This window comes from Fusarium keratoplasticum, chromosome 9, assembly GCF_025433545.1.
Source record: "Fusarium keratoplasticum isolate Fu6.1 chromosome 9, whole genome shotgun sequence".
In the NCBI taxonomy this organism is placed as follows: Eukaryota; Fungi; Ascomycota; class Sordariomycetes; order Hypocreales; family Nectriaceae; genus Fusarium; species Fusarium keratoplasticum.
In genome coordinates, this window is record NC_070537.1 from 1,749,889 (window position 1) to 1,777,437 (window position 27,549).

General features: G+C 54.3%; 8 protein-coding genes across 8 annotated transcripts; 3 read left to right on the plus strand and 5 right to left on the minus strand.

The window, feature by feature from the left end:
• Positions 1–290: 290 nt before the first annotated feature.
• Positions 291–1,524, minus strand: NCS57_01141500 (uncharacterized protein; the record flags this gene model as incomplete). The annotated part of the gene is made up of 2 exons (XM_053061132.1): positions 626–1,390; positions 1,450–1,524. 2 exons carry the CDS (start codon positions 1,522–1,524, stop codon positions 626–628), a joined length of 840 nt encoding a protein of 279 aa, XP_052909518.1.
• A 1,352-nt stretch (positions 1,525–2,876) lies between these two features.
• Positions 2,877–4,806, minus strand: NCS57_01141600 (DUF4048 domain-containing protein; the record flags this gene model as incomplete). The annotated part of the gene is made up of 2 exons (XM_053061133.1): positions 2,877–3,069; positions 3,131–4,806. The coding sequence occupies 2 exons, from the start codon at positions 4,804–4,806 to the stop codon at positions 2,877–2,879; spliced, it is 1,869 nt and encodes a 622-aa protein (XP_052909519.1).
• Positions 4,807–7,084: 2,278 nt separating this feature from the next.
• NCS57_01141700 (DNA-LIGASE-A3 domain-containing protein) lies at positions 7,085–10,352 on the plus strand (the record flags this gene model as incomplete). Its single annotated transcript, XM_053061134.1, has 5 exons — positions 7,085–7,420; positions 7,469–8,079; positions 8,126–8,219; positions 8,270–8,352; positions 8,399–10,352. 5 exons carry the CDS (start codon positions 7,085–7,087, stop codon positions 10,350–10,352), a joined length of 3,078 nt encoding a protein of 1,025 aa, XP_052909520.1.
• Positions 10,353–10,442: 90 nt separating this feature from the next.
• NCS57_01141800 (Fe2OG dioxygenase domain-containing protein) lies at positions 10,443–11,848 on the minus strand (the record flags this gene model as incomplete). Its single annotated transcript, XM_053061135.1, has 5 exons — positions 10,443–11,036; positions 11,087–11,237; positions 11,296–11,312; positions 11,372–11,485; positions 11,537–11,848. 5 exons carry the CDS (start codon positions 11,846–11,848, stop codon positions 10,443–10,445), a joined length of 1,188 nt encoding a protein of 395 aa, XP_052909521.1.
• A 777-nt stretch (positions 11,849–12,625) lies between these two features.
• NCS57_01141900 (uncharacterized protein) lies at positions 12,626–15,376 on the plus strand (the record flags this gene model as incomplete). Its single annotated transcript, XM_053061136.1, has 6 exons — positions 12,626–12,632; positions 12,973–13,009; positions 13,069–13,403; positions 13,458–13,555; positions 13,608–15,040; positions 15,088–15,376. 6 exons carry the CDS (start codon positions 12,626–12,628, stop codon positions 15,374–15,376), a joined length of 2,199 nt encoding a protein of 732 aa, XP_052909522.1.
• A 535-nt stretch (positions 15,377–15,911) lies between these two features.
• NCS57_01142000 (uncharacterized protein) lies at positions 15,912–16,926 on the minus strand (the record flags this gene model as incomplete). The annotated part of the gene is made up of 2 exons (XM_053061137.1): positions 15,912–16,707; positions 16,760–16,926. 2 exons carry the CDS (start codon positions 16,924–16,926, stop codon positions 15,912–15,914), a joined length of 963 nt encoding a protein of 320 aa, XP_052909523.1.
• A 1,418-nt stretch (positions 16,927–18,344) lies between these two features.
• Positions 18,345–22,660, minus strand: NCS57_01142100 (RNB domain-containing protein; the record flags this gene model as incomplete). The annotated part of the gene is made up of 3 exons (XM_053061138.1): positions 18,345–18,384; positions 18,438–22,287; positions 22,486–22,660. The coding sequence occupies 3 exons, from the start codon at positions 22,658–22,660 to the stop codon at positions 18,345–18,347; spliced, it is 4,065 nt and encodes a 1,354-aa protein (XP_052909524.1).
• Positions 22,661–25,882: 3,222 nt separating this feature from the next.
• NCS57_01142200 (MRNA export factor GLE1) lies at positions 25,883–27,545 on the plus strand (the record flags this gene model as incomplete). The annotated part of the gene is made up of 2 exons (XM_053061139.1): positions 25,883–26,719; positions 26,766–27,545. 2 exons carry the CDS (start codon positions 25,883–25,885, stop codon positions 27,543–27,545), a joined length of 1,617 nt encoding a protein of 538 aa, XP_052909525.1.
• Between the last annotated feature and the right edge of the window lie 4 nt (positions 27,546–27,549).

The following is a 27,549-nucleotide window of genomic DNA, read 5'->3' on the forward strand; positions in this document are numbered from 1 at the left end:
TGGGATGTTTTGGTTCATTGACCCTTGGATAGCTCAGAACCTACTGCTTAACAGAATAGACACGACTGCTCTTTTATTTTGTACATAAATTACCATTCAGATTACACACGAGTCTTGGTATTTCCTTGACAGGAATCCACGACTGCACTTTGAACTCGAGCAGTTAAGCGGCATCTTTGCCACAAAGGCCCTGAGAATAAGATCCAGTAGAATACAATACACTGTATCATACCTACAACTAGTTTTTACTGTCTCTTCTAGGAAACAGACACCTGGCACACCAGCATGACTTACTTTTTGCCATGGACATCACAAAAGCTGGCTATCTGCACTAAATTCTTGTCAGTATTTCTCGATGCCTTTCTACAGCAGTAGTACTAGAAGAAGACAATGAAGACCTTGGCCGAGTGGAGTTCTGATAAAGCCCCTTCCACCTGGTTATCGAATATGTATCGTAAGACATACCTAAATCAAGTGCGTGAAATAGGTAACCGAGTTGGCGATAGATATATGTCACTCTCCAGGTACTTACATGAATAAAACAGGTGAGGGATCTATTAGAAATTCGGTTCAATGTCCAAGCCAGTCCTACCGAGCTGCGCCATGCTCACCATCAACACCCCCTTCAATTCTCCCTAGGATTTCCCTTTGCATCCCTTGACAACCTCGCCCATTGCGTCTTCAATGCAGGAACATCCGCACTTACAAGAGAATTCATCCAAGTCTCCTCTTCCCCTTTTGTCTTGACTGTTGCCCTCCCCATCAAGACTGGGTGGCAGTTCACATAGATAGTCTCATACGCATGCGCGGGTACGCAAAACGTCTCGTGAAAGATGCCGATATGTGCTAGCTTCTCTTTGTTCATCCAATCCCACGCCTTACGGTGCAGTTCCTCGTGGGCGAAGCGGTTCACGCTCTCAACGTCGCGAAAGTAGTACGTCAGGAGGAGCGTGTTGTTACTAGTTCGCTCATCACCTCGCCAGTTTGAGTAGCTCAGCATGCCCAACTCATCCCGGCGGGCTGTCAGGTCATTGTGCAGAGCCCTGAAGTAATCTCCGACCTTGTCAAAGTGCGGCGCCGCGACGCCAAGTGGATGGTTGGACTGGACGCCGAGGTTGAAGACGACGACGGGACTCGCACCTGGCTTATTTCCAAAGCTGCCGTCTCGGAAGGGGAGCTGAGCTGTCGCACGGCCAGGAACGGTATCTGCGGTGTACTCGTTCGGTTTCGGACTGCGGAGTTGAAGGACAGTTGTGATGATCGAGTTGAGGAGGACGATGGCGGAGGGGACAACTGCCCAGCGGAAAGGAAGAGTCGCAGAGAGGAAGAGTTGGAAGATGGAGCCTATTAGGACGGTGGTGTGTGGTTTAAGAGAGTCTTTGAAGATGAACTGATGGACCCAAAGTTAGAAGTTGGTGAGTTTTGTGTAGTTGAGGCCATTGGACTTACAAAGGTTGGAACCTTGGCGAGATAGGTGACAGGCTTCCTAGTCGGCGCCAACTTGGGACGAAACTCGCTGTTCATCTTGAAGACTAGTTATGCAATGAGGTTGGTGGAAATGATGATCTCACTTGGAAGTCTATCACTACTCGTCTGCCAATGATGAACAGAGTACAACACTATTCAATTCAACAAGGCCGATCAATCAGATTATATACATTTCGAATCGAACCCGTCTCTGTCAAAATGTCATTTAGCGAGTGCGAGACTCACAAAACCATCTTTCGTAATCCTCTCAATGCGAGGAGGCAGCTACAAATAGCACGAGGCTTGCCCTCGCATTCGCATCGCCATTTTTGGGAGGCTTCGGTACCAACCACCCAATCTGAGTCTCTCAATTGCGCATCATCAAGACAAGAGGGAATACTCCCCGCATGATGCATTCCATCTCGTCCCAATTATTCGGAACCCTCGGCGTTAAACGCTTCATCTCTCAAAAAGGCGGCATCACCCGCTGTGTTTCGGACACCTCGGGACGAAACGATCCATCTACCCACACTTCTCTCAACTGCATACAATCTCCCCGTGCAACAGACACCGCTACAAATGTCCTCCTGCCTGTAGTAGCAGCCCTCGCACTCGCTTTGACCCCATCTTCTCCACCCTCCGGCATCCCGCTATCGTTGTTCGACATCTCCACCTCGACGAAAAGCACGGAGGCCCGGCTGCCCTGGCAACCGTCCGTGTAGTTGATCATGGCTTGCATTCATCGTCGATCTGTTCGAGATTGGCGTGGCCAAGACATGGTCTTTGTGTGTATCGTAGCTCCAAGACAACGAACGAGCTTGTGTTCCTGGCACAGACCAAACGGCCCGTCGTGGGGACGGATGATCAACCTGTTGTGAATCAAAGCTCTCGCCGTATGACACTGTCTCGTGTCGGAAGATAAGCAATTAATGAGTGACACTCACTTCACACACAATGTTTCAGGGCCTTCCAGAGCTCTAACTTAATAATATTGCGAATTGACTCAGAATGCGACGATTCCACAGTCATCACTCATGATGGTCGTCTCAGTATCATTATCCCAACACCAACAGAGCAACCAAAACTGCAATCCGAACAACAGAACCTGTAGACGAACCGTGCAGCCAACAAGAGACGGATCCAAAGAAAACAAAAAACCAAACAAAAACACTCTCACAATGTACAATCCATATGTTCCCCCCCTCATGTGCTAAACAACTCGCAAAGAAATGCCAGCCATTATATGCCAACTCCTTTAGGGGCCGCCGAGGCTCTTTTTTTCTCTTCCGTCGTCAAATACCGGTCTGTGTTGCCGAAACTGTGTACGCCTTTTTATACCGTGTATTTGTCCAGATCGCTTCATATGTATAATCGAAATCTCCGAGGGTGCCGCAGGAAATTGGAGGAACCTATGCATTGTTTTCCTTGTTCTGCGACTGATGAGGATATTGCGGGTCGGTGAGGGACCTCTCCCACTCGTCCATTAGGTTTGTCGCGGTGCGCTTGAGGTTGCTGGGTGAGAGGCCCTTGACCATGTTGGGGAGGATCTCCTCTAGCTTGGGGGAGAGTAGGGGCGTCTCGTAGCCGGTCGACTTCTTCTTGCTATTCAAGGTCAGCACAATTCTCACCAGATCCGTCCAACCCCAGCCCAGCAATTACTTACGATGGCGAGTCAATAGGCTCCCCATCGTCAGAAGTGGCTGACAGGTCGTCCAGACCGCCACTTCCCATGGTAGAGCCGCTCCAGCGGGATGTCTTTGAGGATGAGGCCGGCGACTCCCAGTTGGACCAGTCATTGTCGTCCAGTGCGTCAAATCCGAGAGGCTGCCACGAGAATGGCTTACTCTTAGTCTTGGACCTTTCTCGAGAGGTCTGTTCAGTCTTATTCTTGGTGCCCGTAGTCGATGTCGTAGATTTGTCCGAGATTTCCATGACCTCATTGCCGGTGTGTGGTGGCTCGAATACCGTGCTCACCTTGGGTCGTAGAGGTCGGTTAGGTCGAATCGTGTCCTGAGTCCTGGATGGCTCCCGGCCCAATTGAGCGGTCTGGCCGCTGATGGGTTCGTCTCCGACGGTAATTTGGCGAATATCCTCGACAAAAGCCTTAAAGCCGGTCTTGAAGTCCTCGAAAACCTGGGGGACGGCGGCGTTCTGCTGGCTGCGTGGCTGCCACGAGGCACGCTTGGCTAGGTGTGGGTTTGTTAATTGAGCGGTCCTGCGCTCTATTGAAGGTAGCCTGACAGGCTCAAATTCATGATCGCGATCCTGATGCAACGAGAACCCAACGTCTGGCTTCGCCGGCGAGAGCAGAGAAAGGGTCCTCGTGTGCCCACCGCGCAAGACCCTTCGTCGGCTGGGGGTCGCTGGGGTCTGATTCTGCTGTAGCAGCTTCCTCCTCTCCATGTCGGCGCTACGCCGGTTTGAGCCACCCTCTTCTTCGGAGGGTAGAACAGGACTCCTGAATGCCTCAAAGGGAAGCTGATCGCCCTTCTTCTCCTGGGAAGTCCACCTCTTCTTGAGTGAGTTAAGCTCTGCCTCTGCACGGAACAACTCTTCACGTAGTTCCAGCACTCGTCTCTCCTGAGCAGCAATTGCAATGATGAATTCGTTGGCGTCAGCAGGTGATGTCAACCCCGAGTCGATAGGCGTCGGGGGTACCGAAGACATGTGTGCAGAGGTTGGGGTTGGCCGAGATGGGTCGCTCGTAGGGGGCGCAATTGGCAAAGTAAGTGAAAGTCTGTTGACCTGCCGGTTCAGACTGGACACGCTGGACTTGGCTCGGGCATGTCCTCGTCTGAAGGGGACGGGGTCGTCCTTGCGAGGCGGAGGAGGCATTGCGGGTGCTGAACTTGAACTGTCGTGGTGGCCGTGTGAGAAGGAATTCAGGTGTCTCTCCTTTGGACCCTGAGCTGGGTCACGAGTGGGAGCATACCTGGGCAGCGCAGCAGCAGTGTTGACCGAATTAGGGGCCATTTCAGAACCGAAGGCGGAGGGAATAGTCATGTCCGAAGGCAGATGATCAGCAACCGAGTAGCGTCGGCGGATTGCTTGTTGTTGTTGTCTTTGTTGTTGTTGCGAAGCCATGTCCAGACGACGACACTCAAGGAGGTTGCAATACTGTAGGGAGCGGACACCGAGTACTCGCCGGCGTTTGTTGTAGAAAGGAGTGTCTGGAGCTCGATAGGCTCTGCGACGCCGCGGTCTAGCAGCGGCGACAGCAGCAACGGCAGCCCTGGAAGCGAGCGCTCTGTGGTGTATTTGTGTCAGGTGGTGATAATCATCGAAGAGGGCGAACGAGCAACGGTGGGCGACGCAGAGTGGGAAAAGAAAACCGGGCATCAGGGAGCGGCACGGCACTGGATAAGGAGAGAGAGGCGAGCAGCAGTGGCAGTGGGTGTGGGTTTCGAGGAGGGCGTATGTGGGCGTGTGTGCCGGCGGTGGTGTTGCGCATTGGGGTATGGCGCCGCTGGTTATGGGGGTTTCGGTGGAGAGCCCACTAAGCCCAGTGGCTTCCTGTCGAGAATAGAGCCCTGGAGGCGTCCAGTAGCACGACCCTATCTCCCCAAACAGGCACCCGAACAGCTAGTTCGACTCCTGTCGACTCGCACCAGCGCCGACAAGCTTCCGGGGGGCCTGAGTCGAACCTTGAACCGAGCTGGGGGCGATTTTCAGGAGGCTTGGGGCACCATTGGATACGGATGCTGGGCAGGGCGGGCGCTTTGCGTGACGAGAGGCCGGGGACGTTGGCGCTGGAGGGGGCTTGCTGGGGTTGTAAGAGTGAAGGAAATTGATGGATCCCCGTCAGGGACAGGGTGACGTTATTTCAGGCGAGGGGTGAGGAGGATGGGACGGGAGTGGACGGGGCGGATTGCTGATAAGGAGCCGTTGAGCTGGGAGTCGTCTCGAATAATATGAATTGTCGTAGGAATGTAAGCGAAAACAAAAAAGGGACGGTCGATCGATCAGGGGGAGAGGGGAATGGATTAAAGTAAAAAAAGAGATGAGATGATAATGAGCGTAAATTCCCGAAAACGGGTGTCTGCAACCTCGATTGTATGCAGAGATGGAGCGTTGAAAAAGCAACTAGTGAGCGTCGCTCACGACCAGCTGATCAGATGGATTTGGATCGCAGTTCAGCTCCCGAGCCTGGAGAGGCATAAAAGCAATTCCGGGGGATGACCACCTTGTGCGGGACGTTAGAGAGGAGCAGGGCACGAGGGGATAGAAGTGGCGATAATAATAGGCGGTAAGGAATATGGATAAGGGCGAATGCAACGGCGGCAAATCCCAAGCATGAAATGTGAGCAATGAATTTTGGGCGAGACCTGGGAAAGTCGCAGACTGGCAGGGTCCTGGGAAACTGTTTGTTTACATATGTAGGCCTGCCTCGCATTTTCCCATGCAACGGATCCAATCAATGGGATCCCTCGGCACCGTCACTCGTCAACACCATGCGAACTGACCCAGCCTTGGAAGGGGAGAGAAAGCGACCATCCATGATCCCGCGGCCCAGCCCGCACCCTTCTCAACCAAACAGGCTCGCAACTGCGACGCATCTCTGCCCCAAATCGCACCACTTACCCCCGACAACCTGCTGTCGACCGCCCCGTCCTGCGGTCCGCCAACGCCTTGTCGGCAGTGGATCGTGAACCCCGGTTCGCTTCTGGCTCCTTGCGTTGTTGGAATTCGTCGATACGTGGTCATGCTGATTTATTAGCGGCTCATGGCTCTTTGTTGTTGTCTGCTAAAGTTAGCCTCTTCCCTTCACCCCGCCGTAAGCTCGTCGTCCTGCTTGTTTCCTCCATGACAACCGCCAGACTACTCCATAGCTGAGCCTCGACGTGAGGAGCGGGCGTGCGTTAGAGCGTTCTTTGTTGGGAAGCGGTCCAGGTTCCACGAGGATCGAAAAGTCCCACCTGCACTGCCGTTGGCCAGACAGAGCACAAGACGCAGCACCATCCACGCCGTCATTGGCTCCATCATGAGTGAGGCAGTTCGGGGCGGCGTGCACTCGCACTGACCGCTGTTAGTGACGGCAGAGGGATCCCTCAGTCTGCCCTATCACTGAGGATTATACCCTCAGGGGCCATGCGGTGGTCATGCAGCGGGCCCTGCATGAGTACAGGGGTCCTCAGTCATCGAACCTGCAAACATGCATCGGTTGAGGTTGACCCCAATTTCCGACCGAAATTAGCAGCCAATGCTGTGTTTCATATTGAGTCACATGATCATTCACGTGTCGTGTTGTCTTCCTCCTTTCTGGCAAGTCATCATGTGATCTCCCGTTAATGTCGCGCAGCACACCCTTGTCTTCCCGCTTGTACCCCAGGCTGACAGGCGCAGCCATCGCGTCGATATTTCTTGCAGCCCCCACGAATAAGGCATCGTCTCTCTTGTCAGGCAATTCCCTTTTTCGGTGAGAGGCTCCAGTTTGGAATGGAGTCATCTGGTCTCAACTCTCCTGCTGCCTGCGTGTTCACGCCTCAGGGAATCGGTCTATAAGTGTCCGTGACACCACTCCGCTTCCGGATATTTAATACTTGTCGTCTCCCGCTCTTTGTCCTTGGTTTGCGTTCTTTTGGATATCTTGGTGCGATGAATTTGCCATTGCCGCATTATGCCGCTTCCATTCGCTTTGGTTTGCGACCTGCTTGAAAAGTCCCACGAATTATCGGTTGCCAAGAAGAGCAATTCGAGTGCCGTAGCAAAATGGTTTGCACGACACCGAAACTGGATCAACGCACACGATACAAGTGTTGCGGCTTTGTTGTCTACCCTGCTCCCTGACAAGAGAACAGACAGAGTTTACTGCATACAAACTGCTACCCTCGAAAAGATTATCGGCCGCGCGTTCTTCCTTGGGTCCTCTCGTATTGCTGAACTGTCCCACTACCGTCAGCCGGGTCAAGGCATTGACCTGGCTGATTGCGTCTCGCGTATTCTGAATGCAACGGTTGGTTTGCCTGCAACAGTTCATGATCCGTAACTGATTGCCTATCAGCCAAGTCCGGGTTACAGCAAGGACAACCTTGTCACAGTCGAGGAGATCGACGAAATCCTCCATTCTCTAGCAGCCAGGGTGAAATGGAGCTCTCCGTCGATCCGCACCTCACAGGCTAGCCTCACCCAAGGCAATAGGGGCGATCTCGAATGGCTGTATCGCCGACTGAGCTCAGTAGAAGCCAAGTGGTTTACCAGGCTGGTACTCAAAAACTACCAACCACTGGTCCTAGATCCCCATCTCATTTATCGACTATGTGACCCGATTCTTCCTTGCGTTTTGAAGATTCAAGATGACTTTTCCACGGCAATCAATTCCGTTCAGGCCATTCGAGGACGATTGTTGCCAAATGCCGCCCGCAAGACTCCGCGGGAACAAATTCTGAGCTCTGTGAAGCCTCAACTAGGTATCAAAGTTGGACGACAGCCCTGGGTGAAAGGGCGCAGTATCAAGCACTGTCTTAACATGGGCCATGGACGAATGAGCGTGGAGGACAAGATTGATGGGGAATTCTGTCAAATTCACATCGATCTGAGCAAGGGGGAGAATTGCATCCAGATCTTCTCCAAGAGTGGCAAAGACAGCACTGAGGATAGAGAGGCGCTTCATGGGTAAGTTGGCAATGTTCAATAATGTGCTTCCTCTGACTGCGCGAAGGACTATATTAGAATCACTTCAGATCGGGAGACCTGGTGCAAAGGTCACCAAAGCATGCATTTTGGAAGGGGAGTTGGTTGCATACGATGATTCGGTATGTTTCTATGATCCTTTTCTCATTCTTCAGGTTCTAACTTTCACCAGCTACAGAAAATACTACCATTTCATAAAATTCGGAAGCATGTGTCAAGAAGAGGGCGCTTTTTAAACACGGAGCAGGACTCTTTGTACGTTGGTCTCCGATACTTATCTTCTCATTGCTGACTCCCCTAGACCTGGACCACAGGAACACTTAATGATGGTATATTACGATGTACTGTTGTTGGAGGACCAATCACTCATCAACCTCCGACATTCAGAGAGATTCAAGATTCTCTCAGGCCTTATTGCATATCGCAAAGGCTGGTCTGAACTCGTTCAGCATCAAGTCATTGACTTTGGCCATAACCTCGGCGCCTCAAGTCTGCGTAAAGCCTTTGCCCTCACGATTTTGGCTCGAAAGGAAGGTCTGGTCCTGAAACCAGATGAACCCTATTTCGATTTTGCAGACCAGCGTCGGAAGTTTTCGAGCTGCTGCATTAAGCTCAAGAAGGAATACATCGGTAACTTCGGCGATGTCGGTGATTTCGCTGTTGTCGGTGCTCGGTATGATCCAGCCAAGGTAATGACTTATCGGATTCCCGGCTTGAAGTGGACTCACTTCTATCTCGGTTGCCTCGACAATAGGGAGGCAGTCAAGCAGTGGAACGCAAAGCCCGAGTTTACCATTGTCAATGTCGTGGAGTTGAATGAGACAATCTTGAGAGAGGTTGTTAGTTACGCCAACCCCCAACCTGTGGCTGCCGAAGAAAACGACCAGCTTACTCTCAAGCTGGCTCCAGGGGTAGAGCAAGGCTCGCCTCTGACGTTTGTCTTCACAAAGCCTTTGGTGTTTGATTTGAGGTGCTTCAGCTTTGACAAGGTGGGAAACACGGGCTTTTGGAGCCTGCGCTTCCCTTCAGTGACAAAGGTTCACTTTGATCGGGATTTTACCGACACGATCTCCTTTGAGCAATTACAGGAAATGGCAAAGGATGCAACCACAGCTGGTGAGCTAGAGGACAGCCAAGAAAACCTCCAGTGGATTGCAAAACTGGAGGGGGCCGATCCGCGTGGCATCGCTGTTGACGCTGTGAGCCAACTCACAGTAACAACAATGCCAACGCCATCGCCGCGAAAGTCGACACAAAACACAACATCTTCATGGTCTCCGACTTCTCCACGGGTCACGAAATTTCCTCCCTTACAAACGGGACCATCCCGTGTAAGATCCGGACCACCACTTCGTCTGCCTGGAGTGCCACCTGCTACACCTCCTGCATCGTCTGCACAAGCTGCATCAGCTTCATCGCCAGCAGAAGGACCTGCAAGAAACAAGCGTTTCTCACCCTCTTCCATGCCTGCACCCCCGCCTAAACGCCAAAAGTCAGTGACAGAGGTCGTGCAAGCAAGCACATCCTCAAACAACGGCAGCCCCTCGCAACCTCGCAAACCTCTCACAAATATAAATGGCAACTCTCATGGCGCCATTTCTTCCTCCTCTTCTGCACATAAACACAGGCTTGGAAAAGAAGCACCCGAGGTCATCGATCTCACGTTGTCCCCAGGGACACCCTCCATCACAAAAAAGCTTCCTGCCTTGCAGACTGCTCAGTGCTCACCGCCGGTAGATGGTGTAACAACTGCAACAATGCCCAATAAACCCGAGAAGCAAGACAAAGAGCTCACTCTCCCAGTGGCAAAGCTGCCAGATGATGCCGACACCGCCAGAGACACATGTCGCTTTGCTGGCACCAAGTGTCATATGGCAGGGACACGGATTCTAATATCACCGGGGCTTTTTGACAACTGCAAAGAAGCCAAGGCCCTGTTCGATGATCATGGGATCTATGGCACTGTCATGAATGTCGGTGCATGGCTCGAATCAGAGAAAGCATGTGAGAATCATCAGACCCCAGTAAAGACTTATTTGTTGGTCGACAGCGGACGTCACGATGAGACCAAGGCCCTGCTTAAAAAGATCGAGGAGATACGAGGGGCCATTTCCGATCGCACCCGCATATGGATCGACGTCCATGACTGGCGCATGCTGAAATATGTTACGATCAAGGAAGATGACAATGTCACGCCAAAGTATTATGACGGGTGGCATGATCCGTGGAGGCGGTGGTACATCGGGATTGTTTGACTGTGGAGTCCGGAGATGACAGGCGGGCACAAGAGATATTCAATGACTCAAGTTCCGTTTCTGTTATTCTTGATTGTGAACGTGGCACGTCTATGACTTCTTGTCGTAAAGGTCACCGTAGCTTTCCTTGAGTCGCATGAACAGGTGCTCATCCGCAGTCATGACCTTGCTCGTGGCATACGGATTCACACTCGGCGCTCCTCCGTCTGACGGCACGAAATCCTTCACACGCTCGCTAGGAACCGGCTCGAGAGGTGCCGTCCCGACAGGGTGGCAGAAGTAGGCAATGGAATATCTCGGCCCCGCGCTCGTCTCCCCTGCAACCCCAACGGTTCCCTCGGTGGGAAAGACGACCCTGTGGAGCGTGCTCCGGAACAGCCCGTTGGTCCAGTAAGACAGCAGGTCGCCGATGTTGATCAGCACCGGCGGGCTCGGGTCGTCCTCGGTCCCCGGCGGGCAGACGGGGACGGGCGCCCAGACGTCATCTTTGGTCAGGAGCTCGAGACCCGCCTGGCCGCGGAGACGGAAGAGCAGGGTGATGGAGCCGTAGTCAGAGTGGGCGCCGGCGCGGACGTCCGAGGCGGAGTGGGCGGTTGCGTCTGGGGGTGGATATCGGAGGAAGCGGAGGATGGAGCTGGATGCTCCTTTGGTTGTGTTGTGTGCCGAGGAGAAGAAGTCGTCGACCTAGGAGATGCCATGAGATCAGCTCACAAGGGTCTTTTGGAGTGACTTACACCAAGGCCTAGACCAAGTAGGTAGAGGAGTTTCTGGCACAGATTATGACAAGAATCCGCAAAAGCACTAATCTGAGGCTCATGGGGGACCAAGTCGGATGGGAGTGGTTGCTGGGCCTTGCCGTTGACGAACTCTCCAAAGTTGAAGGCTCTGATGTAGGGTGTTAGTGAGTTCAAGATGCTGTGTTGATGAATAGGGTAAGGCTCACTCTTTGAAGTCGCCAATCTATAAGTCCAATGTCAGTCCAACTTCGTGGAAATGAATGAGATAAAACACCAACTCACCTTCTGGTTCTTGGGGTCCAGTGTCTCGGAGTGCATGCCTGACCAGCCGCGGTTGTTGGTTTGAATGGTGCATCTCTGCTTCTCTTCGACAGGGCACTCAAAGGTCTTTTTGGTCTATACATCTTAAGTCATCGGGTTCTTTGCTTATTGATGATTCCAGCTCACAAGTTCAAACGCTCCATCGATGTCGGCTGCGGAGATATCGCGACCTAGGTTACGAATGTAGATAAAGCCATGTTCCTCGGCGGCATCAACCAGCTGCCGAGCGACGTCTTTTTGGTCCACATCGGGCGCAGAGATGTCGATGACGGGGATTTTGGCGGCGTTGGTTGACATTCTTTGAGATGCTATTTGAAACGGCGTTCTATCTTTCAGAGGGAACTTCATGTGCGCTGTTGTTGAGAGGAGTGGATGTGCCGAGGTCCTGATGTGTCTTGATAGTGTGGAAACGAAACGGATGTTAAGGTAGGCCGTCATGTACGTGCGATTGTTGTTACAAACGAGTTGAAATAAAATAAGAGGCAAGTGCCTAATTCAGAGAAAGAAGAACAAACAGACTCTTATTCTCTGATCTTGTATCACTTGGAAGAGGGGCGTCATCACCCCGCCATGATAAGTACATGTCTCTATCTCGGTGTGTGTGTTCGGTGAGCCGATGGCCCGCTGAGGTCGCACCGCCACAGGTACGAAACGTCAGCCACACTCACGAGGGCTTACCATCCCCTGGCGGGCTGAGGTGTCCCGGTGGTGGTTAGGCAGGTACCGCCTGGTACTCCCCTGCGGCGGCTGCTGCTGCTGTAACTCGCCAAACTTTCCCGTCACGTCTTTCACCAGTTTCCACTGTCTCCCGTCCCCGAAGCTGAAGATATTCCAAAACCTCACTCAACCTCAACCAACTTGAAACCTCCAAAATCCCACCGAGAAGTAGCCTCGCTCTTCTACCTTCTCCCGCCTCGCCTGGTCTCTCACTATCAGAGGCCGCCCCCCCTCCTCCGACGGCCCGCCTCGTGCTTTGCCCCCCTCCATCTTCCCTTTGGAGCTGCGCCGTCTCTTCCCATCCCAGCTACCCCCGTGGCTGCTCCTTTCAACCCCGCCATACGTATAACGACCTTTTCGTTGCCGCCAACTCTGCGGCCTTTGGCTCCCCCTCCGTCGGACGATCGACTCTCCATTCCTTAAAATTCCCCGGCCGCCGAATTACGACCCCGGGACCTCAAAGTACAAGGGCGCCTGAGTTGCTGCGAGTTGTTCGAGATGCCATGTGAGTTTCATCCTAGCGCACTTCGTGGCCTCGTTTCGCAAAGGGTCGGTCTGGTGTCGCTCGGCGCCGCAGAGCATGTGAGCTGTCATAGCTCCCCCAAAAGCTACGATTTCCGACCAGAAGAGCTTGCCATGGCCTATTTCGCATTTTGCGAGCTTATTCTGTTGTATGGAAAGCTGGCTGGGTTGTTTCAAGCTCAATTGCAGCTTTAGCCTTGCCTACGAGCTCCCCAACATGACTCCCAGGCCACGGCATGTGGTCGCGCTCTGTCGCCCGACCCTTTCGAAATGCCCGCACCGCTCAGGTTGATTGCTGCGGCAAGCGCTAACTCTTGAAATAGTTCTTGCTGAGGATACCTGGATCAACGACCAGGCTTCGTATGTCCTGATGCTATCCGCAACGCCCTCAACTCTGTCGCTGACTGCATGTCATGTAGCACGCACGATATTTCCGAGCTCGAACAATGTGCCATCGCCGTCGATGCGACCTACTACCTCGGCCAGCTTCTCGACAACCCTCCTGCCCAAGAACCGCTCCTCCCCGCCCTTGGCGGTCTGACTGGCATCGAGTCGCACATTAACGAGAACCTCGACAACTGGGAGAAATTCCACATTATCCCCTTCTTCGTCTTCGATGGCCAGTCCGTCACCGGCCAAGATGACCTTGCCTTGGACCGCGGCCTCAAGGCCAACAAGAAGACGGACCACGCATGGGCCCTGTACTCTCAGACGGCAGCTGAGGAAGCTGTGACGACATTCGGCGCCAACCCAGGTGCGTCAAACATCTAGTTGCTTGAAGGATTGTATTAATATGGGAGAACCACAGGCGCATTCCGCATCCAAAACCTTTACCCTCTTCTCCAAGCAACCCTCAAGAACCGCGGGCTTCACTTCTTGGTCGCTCCCTTCAATGCGTGCGCCCAGGTTTGTAACGACCTTATTCCCATCGAAACGTAAAGGTCCTAACGGCATGCAGCTTGCGCACTTTGAATTTATCGATTCGGACCAATGCTCTGGTGTCATGGGACCCCAGGAGCTCCTCCTGTATCCTATCAAGGACTCAGTGATTCGGAGCTTCGACTGGGAAGCCAAGACGGTCACAGCCATCTCCAAGAAGAAGGTCATGCGCAGCCTCACGCCCACCGCGAGTGAAACTAGGTTCATTGACTCGTTCCTCATGGCCGGCACATCGTTTCTGCCCGCGTTCCCAGCCCTTCTGGAGTCCTCGATGTACTCAGACTACAACATCTCGACTGCCGCTAACCTGTTGAGAACCTCGGAAAACAGCGTTGCCACCGCTTGCGCGAGCTTTAATGATATTCTGCAAAACAAGGACCCCGAGTGGCTCGACAAGTACCGCAAGGCAAGGATGGTGGTCAACCACTATGTCTACATTGCCGAGAACGGCGAGATCAAGGTCAATGACTATGAGCATCTGACCCACGATAGCCACGAGTACCTTGGTCTGCAGCTTCCAGCTGAAGTCTTTCACTATCTCAACACGGGCCTGATCGGGCCTCGACTGCTCAACAACATCACTCATGGACAACTCCTCATCCAGCCAACCCTAGACGGAGTTGTGTCAGACCAGTACAAGAACTTGGTGACTCAGAAGATAGTGCCTATTAAGGAGCAGGCGCTGTCTCTGCTGAGCTCCAGACTCTACCGAGGTCTCCAGCACAAGAATATCAAGGTGCGGGTCTGGTTTGACCCCAAGTATTCATACACGATCAACCATCGCTCTGGGGCTTCTCCTTCTCCTTCTCAACAAGCAGCCAGCTGGGATGTCAAGCTGGATGATATCCGCGAATTTTTCCCTGCCGACTTTGCTGGACCTGTGTCTCTGGAGGTGCTGGCGCTCGCTAACCACGATTTCGTCAAGAAGACATTCCCCAAGGATCAGCGCATCAAGGGCATCGACAACACAGAGATGGTGACGTCGGTTGCCATCTGGCGATTCCTTCATGTGAGGGGCTATGTTAACGAAGAGCACAAGCTGACGAAATGGGGAAATGCCCTGGCGACGACGTTACTTGCCCTCCAGGACGCCAACGAGAACCGTCCGCCAGTACCTGGGCTTGACGAGGCAGCCCTGCTTGCGTTCGAGCTCATCCGATTCGGTCTCTTGAATGGAAAGCACATTGAGGGCCAGCCCGGACTTCCCAGGAGAGGTACAGATGAGGAGAAGGCGAGCCTTACGCTCATCAGTCAGTGCGCATCACTGTTGAAGCTGCGGCACCAGGTCTATGGGTACACTGGTCCTCTCAACAAGAGCCTGTTGACATTCCGAGCCTTGTCATCGACAGTGAGGGAAGCCGATCGGGATCTCATCGAGTCCATTGTGGCATCCATGTTCCTGTACGCGCAGTCGAAGCGTGACAGGGATGATCAGCTGGAAATCAGCCATAGGTAAGTAATCAATTTTCGAGTGATGGGATGTAGCTAACATATTCAAGACTACCCTTCTTGTCAGAGCCCGACATCGGCCTCGGTATCGCCGTGCGGACTTTCTTCGACGATGATGAGGCGAGTGAGGACAAGGAGACGCGAGCGAAGCGACTGCAAGAATTCCCCAAGACATTCGTACCATTCGCCGAGTCACTGACGGACGACTTCCGGATTGCATGTGACTTTGTGGATGCGATCAACAAGGGTGTCCAGGTCCTGGATACGGAGGCATTGCCGGCAGCGGACAAGGAGGCATGGGCCAAGGCGCAGGCTTACCTGGACGCCCGGCCATTCTAAGACGACAAGACTCGAGGCATTTCTATCTATTGCACTACAAGCAGCATGTTAGATTTACGAAGAGAAGCAACGTATCGATACATATGGTCTTTCAGCATGGCTCTTTCGGGCACACCCAGGCTTGCAGACTTAGCGGCGTTGGAGCGGGCGGCATAAAAGTCAGGGGTAAAAAAGTTATCAAGTTAGCAGAAGTGTCGAAGGTGTTGCCAGCGGGACAGGACTTGTGGGGATGGTTATTGGGGACGCCAGAGTCCACAAGCAGGCTACAGGCCGGATGAGGCGGCTTCAATGGTTGGAAGAGGGGATGGCGATGGCTGTGGTGGTGGTTGAGGCAAGCCAGATGTGATGTGGCCAGGGGTCATCGACATAGTACTGACAGGAGCATTTGCATGCCATGACTCTATTGAAGTTGAAGAGACACTTTTTGTTACAATCACAACGTCTAGTCTATGTGTTTGTCTGTGATACGATACTTGAGAAAAAGGAGATGTAAATTAATTAATGAGAAGGGTAGATAAGTATTATGTGTTTAGATCTAGGAGATGGTAAGAACCATGGGCCCAGCCACGGTGATCTCATCGGTCAAGACACCATCCAGGGGTCCAGCACTGGCCAACGAGACATATGTAACGCCCGCGACCTCCTTTGGCACCTCACAGCCCTCGGCAGCGGTGAACTTGGTGAACTTTGTGCCTCCGGGAATGATTCCTCCAGAGGTAAAAGCGCAGTGAGTGGCACCAGCCGCCGCGTCCGAAGCCAGCTTGATGGGGGCTCCGACAACGACGGCTTCAGCGGTCTGACCCTCGGCCATGGCAAGCTTGGGGAAAGCCTCAAGAATAAGGTTGGAGCCTTCGGGGCACTCGACGATGAAGGGGGCAGCTAGGGAGAAGACGGCCTTGGGACCCAGAGGTGTGTCCAGGGGCTGGGGGACGGCCTTGGCTTGGGAAAAGACTCGAATGGCTGTCTGATGTCTGGCCTCGACGGTGAGAATAGCACCGGCAACACCAAGAACACCGGGATCCGAAAGAAGCGGTGCAGCTCCGAGGTAGGCCGACACGCCGACGCTCTCGAGGATGGCAGCAGTAGCCACCATGAGAGCCGGGTCCTTGGTGGCTCCGGCAAAGTCGTACTTGCAAGCCTGGACGGGCTGGAAGCCGGCCTGAGCAATGGCGCCCTGGAGGAGCACGACGTGAGACTCCTCTGTCTTTCCGATGGCCTTGAGGTCGCCGAGGGACTCTGCGGAGAGACCCAGGGGAGCAAAGTCGGCGTCTGAGAGGGTGGTGAAGCCTTCGCGGTAAAAGGTCTCTTCGAGATGCTCGAGAGTCAAGGCGCTAGAAGGTATTAGCTGGTTATTAATAGGGATCAAGATGTAGTGCTACTCACAATTGCAGAATGTCAAAGTCGTTGAGACCAAGCTTAGCCGCAGCTTCATTCTGCCTCTTGGACATGTCATGGTAGTGAAGCTGCCTCTCGCTGAGTCTGATACCAGCAGGACTTGCCAGGGCAGAGCCAGCAAAGAGAGCAAAGATGGTAGCTTTGAGAGAAGGCATGATTCTTAAAATCTTCCAAGGTCCTTTTTTTTTCTTGTATATGTAAAAAGAGTGCGTAGGGCCAGCCAGCAGGGAAAAGGCAAATGGGTATCAGTATTAAGGTATCAAAAGAAACGAATAAGTTTTAAGCAGGCCAGCGCTTATAGAGAGAGACTCTGGTGAGTTTGGGTGTATGAAAAGGACTGTTTGAATCTCCGGACGAAAAAAAAGGAAACTTGAAAGTGGACATCAGCGTCCTTTTCAACACCGAGACAAGACATAAGGGACCATAGTGTTTAGCTTGAACGGCTATAGCAAGCTCCGTGGTAAACAAGGGGGACGGCACCACTAGGATGCTTCACCACCAACGCCAAGTGAGATTCAGGGATCGGGAACAGTGAACAGCCGGGCCCTGGATCTTCGGGGTGTTGACCATCTAGATTGTGAAACCGGGACAAGGAGAAAAACTCTGGATGAAAAGCCCTTTCTTGGGCTGAGATCTCGAAACGGCGCCAACAGCTGCCGTTGCATTCAAAATCCTGGTTTCGGTCCGGCCTGTGCCGAAACGCATCTGACACAGTCGGGGTAGGACGTTGGGCTACATCCGCTCTGGCTTTGCGGCGTCTAGTAGAGTTTAGCTTCAATTGTCTCATTGTGACGGCTAAATGCACTTCTTCAATGCCCTTGAAAAATATTGGAATGGTTTGGGGTTTGCGACTCGCGAGTTCATCTTGATCTCAAGCTGCGATAACCGAGTGCATGGTGTTGAGACACTCCCCCACGACAACTCTCTCCGCATATCACCATCACCAACACCAACACCAGAGTACAGCCTTCACCTGTCTCTGAAGCAACCGACCGTGGCCTTGAATAGCGTCGGTAACCAAGCTTAACAAGCTTAAACCTGGCGGCAGCCGAAACCGTTCAAGGCCAGCTACTGACTAGCTTAGTCTTTGTTAGCACCGAGTCTCCTACCACCATGCGCTCAACTGAAACATACCAGCAAAGAATCGTCGTTAAGCGACGTCTCTATCATATCCGCTTATCGTTAGTATTATCCCCTCAACTGCAAGGTTACACCTCCAACCTGGCATCACCACGCAGATCAACAGTCACGTCAACTACCCCACAGAGACCTTGAGTGTACAGCCTCAAAACACACAACTCGTTTATCCCACTGAGTAAATCTGGAAATTACCTCCACTATCAACCACTTCGCTTCTCCTGGCCCAGCTAACACTACATACAGCCTTGCTTGCAAGTCCAACTTCTTCCTTCGCTGTCTCCTACCGCTGGTAACCTATGCTTCCTCCCTCACAACGTCATATAGCTGCAATCCTGGCTTCGCAGCATTTAGGGTTCAACATGTTCTGCCTGGCAGCTGCTCCACAGTCTTCCCATGCAATTCGCCAACTAACTACTTAATTTTTACTTCTTCCTTACAGAGCGTAGGGGTTCAGGGACCGGATCGTCAAGCAACTAGCACTTCAGTTAGCAACGTCATCTCACACAACAATCAAAAGGCAACTTACGGTGGGCTCTTGGTGAGATCCGTCTTCAGAATCACAGGCACTCTAGTCATCTCCGTCACATCCTGGATGTAGTCGCCACCCTCCTCGCGGAGCGAGAACAGGCTGAGATACTTCTCCTTGTTGCTGAGGCGAGTCTCAACAGCATCCGTGACGGGCACCTTGGAATCAGATCGGGTGCGGTGAAGGTTACCGGCAGTCGACGACGATCGAGTCGGGGATCCAGGCACGCTCTGTGTCGGGCGCTCAGCCAGGGAAGCTCCGGCCATGGCCTCAGTCACATCAGACGTGTTGTCATCGTCATCATCAAAGAGGGCATCGACATCGTCAGTCGAGATGGTGCCGGTATCCGTCTGCTTGCGGGTAGCCTCCTCGCGCTCCTTTCGGGCGCGCTCGGCCTCCTCAGCCTGTCGCTGCGCGGCCAGAGCGTTGGACGCTCGGATCGACGCAGCAGCCTTGGGCCGCTCATCCTCGGGCACAAACGCCGAGCTGGGGACACCCTTCTCCCAGTACAGCTCGAGCACCCTCTTCTCCTTTCGGAACTCGGCCTTCTTCAGAGGAAGCTGATCGCAGTGGACTCGCTTCTCGAAGCCCCATTCGGGGATGAGAACATCAAAGGCCGACTCGTAGACACACAGGACGATACCTTCAGCAATGAGATCGCCGTTGACCTCCTGGCGCTTCTTGTCCATCGTACGGCAGGACTCGATGTGGACGCTCTGCTCCTGCGCGTTCTGAGCAGAGTCCTTCTTGGTGTTGCTAGACTCGGCGGTCTTGACAAGGTTCTCAAGATCGTCAGTAAACTCAATCTTGCCCTCAGAGAGGACCGCCTCGAGCTGACGGTGCACAATGATGTCGGCATAGCGACGAGTGGGGTTTGTGAAATGAGTGTACAGGGGTAGGTTAAGGGAGTAGTGAGGCCACAGGTGCTTGCCAGTCTTGCCGGCAATGAAGTACTTGGCACGCTGCATCGACTTGACAAGCAGCGTCTCCATACCCTTTCGCAGATCGGGATCGTCAACCTTGAAGAGGCTGTTCTGGAGCGCTCCGCTGCCGGACGAGTCGATGTCGTAGCCAAGCGCTGTCATGCGCTCAACAAAGGTCTGGAGTCGTCGGGGGTTGGGGGCCGACTGGCGTCGAAGGAGAGCCTTTTCAGGGAGTCCTTCGGCAAGACGCTGCGCCACGTAAGCATTGGCCTTGTGAACAAGCTCTTCCACGAGCTCGAGAGCCTGGGTCGAGTCAAACAAGTTGTCCTGGACAGGGTTGTTCTCGTCGTCAAGCTGCTGGAGCAGGCGGAGAGGAGCAATAGGTTCGCCACCCGCGCCGAGACGAGCCTCCCGGAACTTCTGGGCCACAGCGTTGAGGATCTGGATCGTGTTGACGGGCACGGTCGTGTTCTTGTACTCGGAGGGGTTGGTCAGGGCATCATCAATCTCCTGAAGAGAGAGTTTGCCGGCACTCTTGATGATGGATCGGCCGACCCAGCTGTCGCCTTCACCGACAGCTCCCGTGTGGGGGTTGACGCTGAACACAACACTGACAGTCAGGCGGTCCTGTTCAGGAGTCAAGGAGCAAACCTCGGTCGACAGCTTAGGAGGCAACAAGGCGCAGAATCGGTTCTTGAGCTGGACAGAGGTGCCTCGCTTCTTGGCCTCACGATCGACAAGCGAGTTAGGCTTGACGAAGTGGGCAATGTCGGCGACGTGAATACCGATGTCGATCTTGCCATCAGGGCGAGACTTGACATGGACAGCATTGCCCAGCTCAGCGCCTCCGTTGTAGTCAACGGTGAAGGTCGTCTCCTCGCGGTAGTCACGGCGCTCGGCAAGGGCAGCCTCCTCTTCCTTCTCCAGGGACCAGTCCTGAAGACCGACGCTGCGGAGAACAGCATCAGAGAACTCGTCCGAAGAAAAGTTGTTGTCGCGCAGAAGAGCGTCAGTCTCAACCTTGAGGTCACCCATACGTCCAAGCTGCTCGACAAGGGTACCGAAGGGGTGCAGCGAAGTGATGGGCCAGCGCTTTATGCAGGCCACAAAAATTCGATCCGCATAATCCTGGTGCTTCTCAACAAAGTCGCGAGGCGCCTGCTCGGTGGGGATAGCGATGAGGGGGACACGCTTGTCCGTAGGCTTGAACCACACAATCTTGGGCTTCTCCTGCTGACGGGGCTCAGGGTGGCGGGCGTTGCCACCCTCACGGGCAGCCCTCTCAGCCTCCTGCTTCTCCTTGGTAGCCTGGCTGCTGGGTCGGAGAAGACCCAGGGTGCCAGAGAACATCTGACCAGCAACACGTTCAATGACAGCCACAACGTGACCAGCATACAGAGGCTTCTGCTCATCGTTGATTTCCTCCTCCTCAACAAGCAGAAGGCTCTGGCCTTCGACCTCAACATCATCGTTCTTCTTCTGGGTCGGGCGCTGGCGCAGACTACCGCGACGACGAATGCCACCCTCAGGGGGGTTACCCTCGTTGTTGTTGCCAGAGTTCTGGTTGCCCTGGTTGGTGGATCCAGACCGGGTATCAGTGATATCCTTGCGCTTCTTCTTCTCTTCCTTCTCGCGCTTCTGGCCCCAGACTTCATCAACATCCAGAAGCTCGATCGCGACGAGATCACCCTCAAGAGCACGGTTTCGGTCCTTGCTACCGCAGATGAAGATGTCGGCATCGAGAAGACCATCCTGAGTAGTGACGTAGGCGTCGCTACGGTTCTTCTTGTTGACACGAAGGATACCAGACACGAGCTGGCCATCGCCGAGAAGGGCGGGAAGAGAGGCCTGGGGAAGGTAAGGAGTGAAAAGGGTCTTGCGCTGCTGCTGTTGCTGCTGGCCTCCGAGTTGGCCGGCATGCTGAGAGCCCTGAAGACCCATGAACTGCTGACCGTTCAGCTGAGCGGCTTGCAGAGCTTGCAGCTGGTTCAGCTGCATGGGGTTAAGCTGCTGCCCATACATCTGGGGCATCATCATCTGGTTAGGGAGCTGCATAACCTGGGGCTGGCCGGGGTTGTACTGGAAGGCCCCAATGCCAGAGACAGATTGGTTCATAGAACCACGAGGTCGGTGACCAGGCTGGAAACCCTGGTTCTGTCCAGCATTGCCGGACTGATCCTGGTTCTGGCCCTGGTTACGCCAGTTACCTTCAAAGTTGCGGGAGCCGGTGCGGGTGTGACCACTTCCGCGGCGCTGGAAATCGTTGCTGTCGACGTTCAGGCCACGGCCGCCTCCACCACGGCCATTGACGGCCATGCTCTGGCTGCGGCCATGTCCACCGCGGCCGCCACGGTTGGAACCTTGGGCAACGGGGACCTCGAGAGTGGGCGGGGCGGCAGCACCCTTGTTTTCTTCGTCGGGAGCAGGGGACGCGGGGAACGAGAAGCCGGAGGTGGTTCGCTTCTGCTGGGCAATTTCAGCGGCCTTCTTAGCATCGGCGAGAGCCAGAGAGTGTCTCCTCTGGTGACCGCCTCCAGAACCGCCTCCGCGGCCACCTCGGCCGCCAGCGTTCTCCCGTCCGTGGCCCTGGGGGGCCTCGAAGTTTCCAAAGTTGGACCCAGCAGCGCCGGAGGACGGCGCGGGAGGAGGGCCCATTCCCATATTGGGCATTGCCGACTGATTACGGCGATGTGAGAGTGGCTGGGTAGGAGGAGCCATGTTCTGCTGCTGAGGTACTTGGTTGGGGAATTGGAAAGCAGCTTGCGACATGTTGGGCATGGGCTGCAAAGGATTGAACGCACCGCCGGGGCCAAGAGGCTGTCCCGGGGGCATCATCCCCATGTTGACATATTGCTGATGAGTAGCCTGGATCTGCTGTTGCTGCTGCTGCAACAACTCAATCTGTTGCTGGATAGCGAGCTGTTCCACTGCAGGACCATGTTAGTACATCCATGACACATGGGGCTTGATGGGAACCAGCATCGACTGGTGTTGAAATGATAAGGCGGTGGACGCAGGAACTAAACGGCTTGCGCGGCCATAGGGATATGAAGCTTGGATGACGCCACACGGTGACAACATCAGAATGATGGAGATGTGGACACGATAACGTATCATGAACTTACTTCCTGGGTTGGCGAACATGCTCACCAGAGGCGTCAGCTCAGAAGGACTCCGGCGATGCGCAATGTGCAGTCTGCGACCAGCAGGCCCAGGGACGCCGCCAACCTGGGGCTGCTGGGGAGGTTGCTGCTGCTGCTGAGGCTGCTGCGGGGGTTGTTGTTGCTGCTGCTGCTCCATGATGGGCAGTCAAAGCACGAAAGCGTAGATGGATGTAGCACGTCGAGGGTCAGGGGTGCGAGGTGGGATCAAGATACAACTTGGGTTTGAATCCGATATCGAGGAGCGTTGAGGCGGCCGGAGATGGGCGGCGGAACGAGGATCGTGACCTGGTAGACGACGGGCGACTGGTGAGGCGAATTGCGATGGCGGATGGCGATGGCACGGCGGGACACAGTTTTGCCCAAAAGGAGGGTAGACGAGCTTGCGCAGAGCCAAGGAGCGTGATTTGGAAAGGCGGCGATGAAGAGGCAGATGGTGAGACGACGAGAAGAGAAAGCCGGGATGGATGGAATGAATTCCAACTCCTGGCAAGAGGAAGAGAGACGTGGGTGAGTATGGAGGAGGAGGAGGAGGGATGTGGGAGAGGAGGAGTTGGATGGATGGAGATGGTCTAGCTCGCTGGTGGAGAGTGGTGGGATACGGCTAAGTTTGTACCTTGTGCGGGCCACCTGCCACGGAAGGCACCTCGCGCACGTCTATTGGATAACAGGATTTTTGCTCTGGGAGGACTGAGCAGCTACAGTGGACAGGCTGCTGTTGCTGCCTCTGCAGTTGACCTCGTACCGGTCGAGGTGAGGTGGGCTCCAGCTCCAGGCTTAGCGGTCTCTCACTCAGTGCGATTTGTTAGGTAGGGGTTCATGGGGCAAATGAAGCCTCCATCCTAGGACCATCACCAACTTGGTGTCCGGGCTGCTGGACCGGGGAGGGACACCTAAATATGGGGTCGGCCGCAGGTCTAATGTGGCTATTAGTGGGCTTTCTTTAGAGGCACACACAGGGCCCCTAGCACGCTGCAACTTGACCAAGCCTGCACTGACGCCGGCTTGCTCCGCTAATAGCGGAGGTGCTATCCTCTAGGGGCCCATGGGCTGGATGCAGCCATGGACGATACCCGCAGGGCCTACGCAGTAGTGCGAACAAGAGGTCGGCCACCACGGTTGCAATGGAGACAGAGTCAACAGAGACATCATTCATCAATCACCGCCTGTTCGACTCTGTACAAGTCCACGTAAGCGTGCCCTGCCGTCGACTGGTCTTCCCGGGCGGCATTGGCCCATTTAGCTCAGAGACAAGGGTGACGGGCCAGAGGTGCCACCACCCCAAACTTCATGGATCCATTGATGGATGCTCCATGATTCAGGGAGTGAGCTTCTGGTGTGGCGTCGAGGGAGGTGGAAAAGGGCGTCATCAGAAGCGCACAGCGGTGGGAACCGCATCGACACAAAGCAAAGTCCATCAGAGACGGGCATTGCTTTACACTATCTAGCAATGCGTTGGGACGATTCGTTGCATTGCTATTCAAACACTGCCGATATCACAGCCTCGAGAGAGCTACCCAAAACATTGTCATCAACAGTGGCTGCACTGGGATATCCCTGAGCTATACCTAGATGGCGCCGTCTGCTGCTCCATTTCATCACAAATTAACCCCAGCTTCATATGACCCGAGCTTTCAACGCCATGACGGACTCCTCCCAGCTCAAACAAGAACACTATCTGTCTCAGCAGCATCTGTCACATTCAGGTTCAGACATGGCCGAAACTTGTTCTCCCCCTTGATATCCATTTGATCCGGTATCCATCCTCCTCCTCCTCCTCCTCCCAGCCTGGCCTCGTTTTCACTCCCTCGTGTCACGCTCCAGCTCCTTAGACCTTGGCCCCTGTGATTGCCTGATGATGCTTAACCGTATCCGCCTACGCTAGGGGGGCGATAAACCCTGCTTCGCAACACAGTATGGATACAACAATCAAACCTCCAGCTCCGGGCGTCCCCTGCGGCTCAAGGGTGATGCTCGATAGTGCAAACATCCAGGCAAGGGAACCAAGAAATCCGTGCCGCCAAACGTCATCGAGGGGCAGGCTCACAGACGCTCACTGCACTGACGAAATGGAGTGGGCTAGAGCTTCGCCAGTGATCTCATTGACATTCCTGAGCGAGGCTCACGTTCAGGCTTGTCCACAGCTAGAACAGCTGTCATTCTCCATCTCCGTTCGGGAGCCGAAATGGGACAGCTCCCACCAACAACGGACCACCCTCTAGCCCGTGTCCGAGTTGAAGCCTCGTCTCCCGGGCAATCGTTGAAAGACATCTCAATCCGAGGTCAGGTGCTCACAGCCAAGTCATGGTTCTTCCATTTGCCCAGAGTAACGAGCCGTCTTTCAGGGTGAACCTGGTCTCCAACTACCTATCCAAGTACTTCGTATACTTGACTCCATGTTGCCCATTACCGAGTATCTTGATCATCGTCAAGCCGTGTCTCGCAGAGGCGTTACCCGAAGTTCAGACATGTTCCCCGTCTGGGCCCAACACAACCAAAAACGGCTGCCGTGGCTTCGTGGTCCTCATCCGCATACCTCCCTTAGACAGCTCAGGTACCTACCCAGAGGGCGAGCAACGGCCCGACCCAGTGAACCACATCCAGGCAGGTTCTAGATTTAAGCCGTCGATGTAACCCTTCAGTCGAACTACCCCATCGCGTCGTCTCGTCTCCATGTCCTCAGGTGGACGCGACGAACAGTTTCCAGATGCAGTGACTAGGCTGCCTCAGACTTGCTTAGCCAGCACGAAATTCAGCTCCAAGGCTGTATTTCTGACAGAACCTCCGTGATTCAGGTGCTGCCGTAGGATACCTGTTACCTGCCACTTGGTGTCAGGCTGCCAATAAGATCACGCGTCCATTGCCCCTCATGTGGAGGAGCATCTTGCATTGTCTCGACCTTTACGGGCGGCGTCAGGGTTGACATGTTTCACGGCGCCATCCCGAATGACACGGCCACACTTGAGTTTGTGTGGCTGACTCTGTGTGGCTGAGCAATGCAGCTCGGGACTTTATTTTAGCGGACCGAGATCAGGCTGTTCTTTTACTTCCCGTTTAGGTGGGACCAAGCTGGACGGGAGGCTGGAAGTTCAGCTCATATCAGTTGGTACGTACCCACTATGCTTTGATCTGCATCCAGCCTCTCCAAGGGCTGCATATTACAACCCAAAGAACGACATTCAATCTCAAAATTCGACGTCAGATCCGCTGTCCGATCCCTCGCGGACCGGCCTGAAAGACGGCTTGTTTTATTCATCGATATACGGGCTTTCACACCTCCTACCTGCCCTGGAAACTGCCCGTTCCAGCTACCAATGAATACGTGACAGCGAAATCCTAGCCTCGCCGTCCTCAACTCATCATGACACGCTCCCCGACCACGAGGCGGAGCCAATTGCTCTCGAGCCCCGAGCGTAACATCGCCGCGAGCTTCCTACTTGATACGCGAAACAACGAGCTTAGCCATCGGGATGCCCTGGCGGCGGCCCAGGTAGAGCACGAGCGGGTGCGCCAGGCTGCGATCCGAGTCTACGAGCTTCATGAGCTGCAACAAGAGCACCGACGTATCGTCGAGGAGGAGCGCAAGGAGCAAGAGAGACTTCGGGCAGAAGCTCTAGTTGTCGCTGAGGAGAAGAGACTTCGTGAACTCAAGGCCAAGACGATTCCTCGATTACCACCAGAGCCCGAACCTCCCACTCCCCCTCCGGCACCCAAACCAGATCCTTCGAAGACAACAAACGGCACTACACCAGTAAAGGAATCGAAGCGGGTCGAACCATCGACAACTCCCCCTTCAGAGATCAAGAAGCCTGCTCTTGCACCCCCTGCCACTAGCAGCCCCTTCGCACCCCAGAACAAACCGACGATTAGCAGCCCACTTGCTGCTGCAACTTCCGGACAAACAACAACACATGGACTGTTCCAGAAAACAAACGGACCAGTTGCGGCACAACCCGCTGCGCCTGCTCCTGCTCAACCTTTGGCAAAACCCGCCGCACCTCCTGTGCAACCCGCAGCGAGTCCCACCGAGGATCGATATAGCCAGATTCACCAGGAACTCAAGAAGCTGCGCCGGGAACTTCAGGCACAGTCTAAAGTCCCTGGCTCTCCGCTCAAGGGCAAGCTTGGAACCTTCCGTCGAGAGATCCGGGTGGCTATCGGCCAGCTGACCGGCGGAAAGGGTGCCAACGCCAAACCAGTAAGTAAGATGTTTTGATATGAGGGCATTCTCTAACAAAGACTAGGTCCAGAAGATCACAGACACATTGAAGGAGGCCTTGAAGGGTGGTACACCGAGCCCGCCAATCGATGTTGGCCTGTTTGTGGTCGACAAGAGAGAGCCCGTTCAAGGAGCCACCCACAACGACCAAACACTGCCTTCACTCTTCATTTATCTCATGAATATCTGTGCCAAGGCCATTATCAACCAGTTCATCAACGAAGGTGGCGCCAACCCAAAGGCCGCAGACCCGATCGGGGTCTTTACAGCCCACATCTTCTCAAACCAGGAGTTTGAATGGCGAGGGCAATCCCTGATCGACATCGTAATGGCGAAGTACCGAATCGTGTGCCCAGTCCTCTTCGGCCACAGAGGCAGCGATCGAACAGAGCGCGGTCGTATCTCTATCGGTTGGAAGAAGGATGGGCCGGCCTGGATCACAGAACAGAGCCACAACGACAGGATGACTGGCCTGGGTGCTGGCTTTGCCTCTCTTTCTCTGAGAGACTTCAGCAAGTCATCAAAGAAGAACCCCTACCCACCTACGAATTACTGGAAGGCGCTCGCATACATCGTCAACTCGCCCCCCAACGAGATCTCAAACACACAATACGTTGTCTTGCGGTCCATGATCCAGGGCCACGAGCAACGCTTCCTCAACTTTTACGGCAACGCAGCTTTGGCTGCTCTCCGCCTTGCGCTTGTCGAATTCCCCAAGAAGGCGCCCCAAAACGCCACGGCTGCCGGTTCTCTGGCCGCTCTGGCTGATGTGCTCAAGAGCGAATCGGGACTGGTGCTGGCTTAGAAGA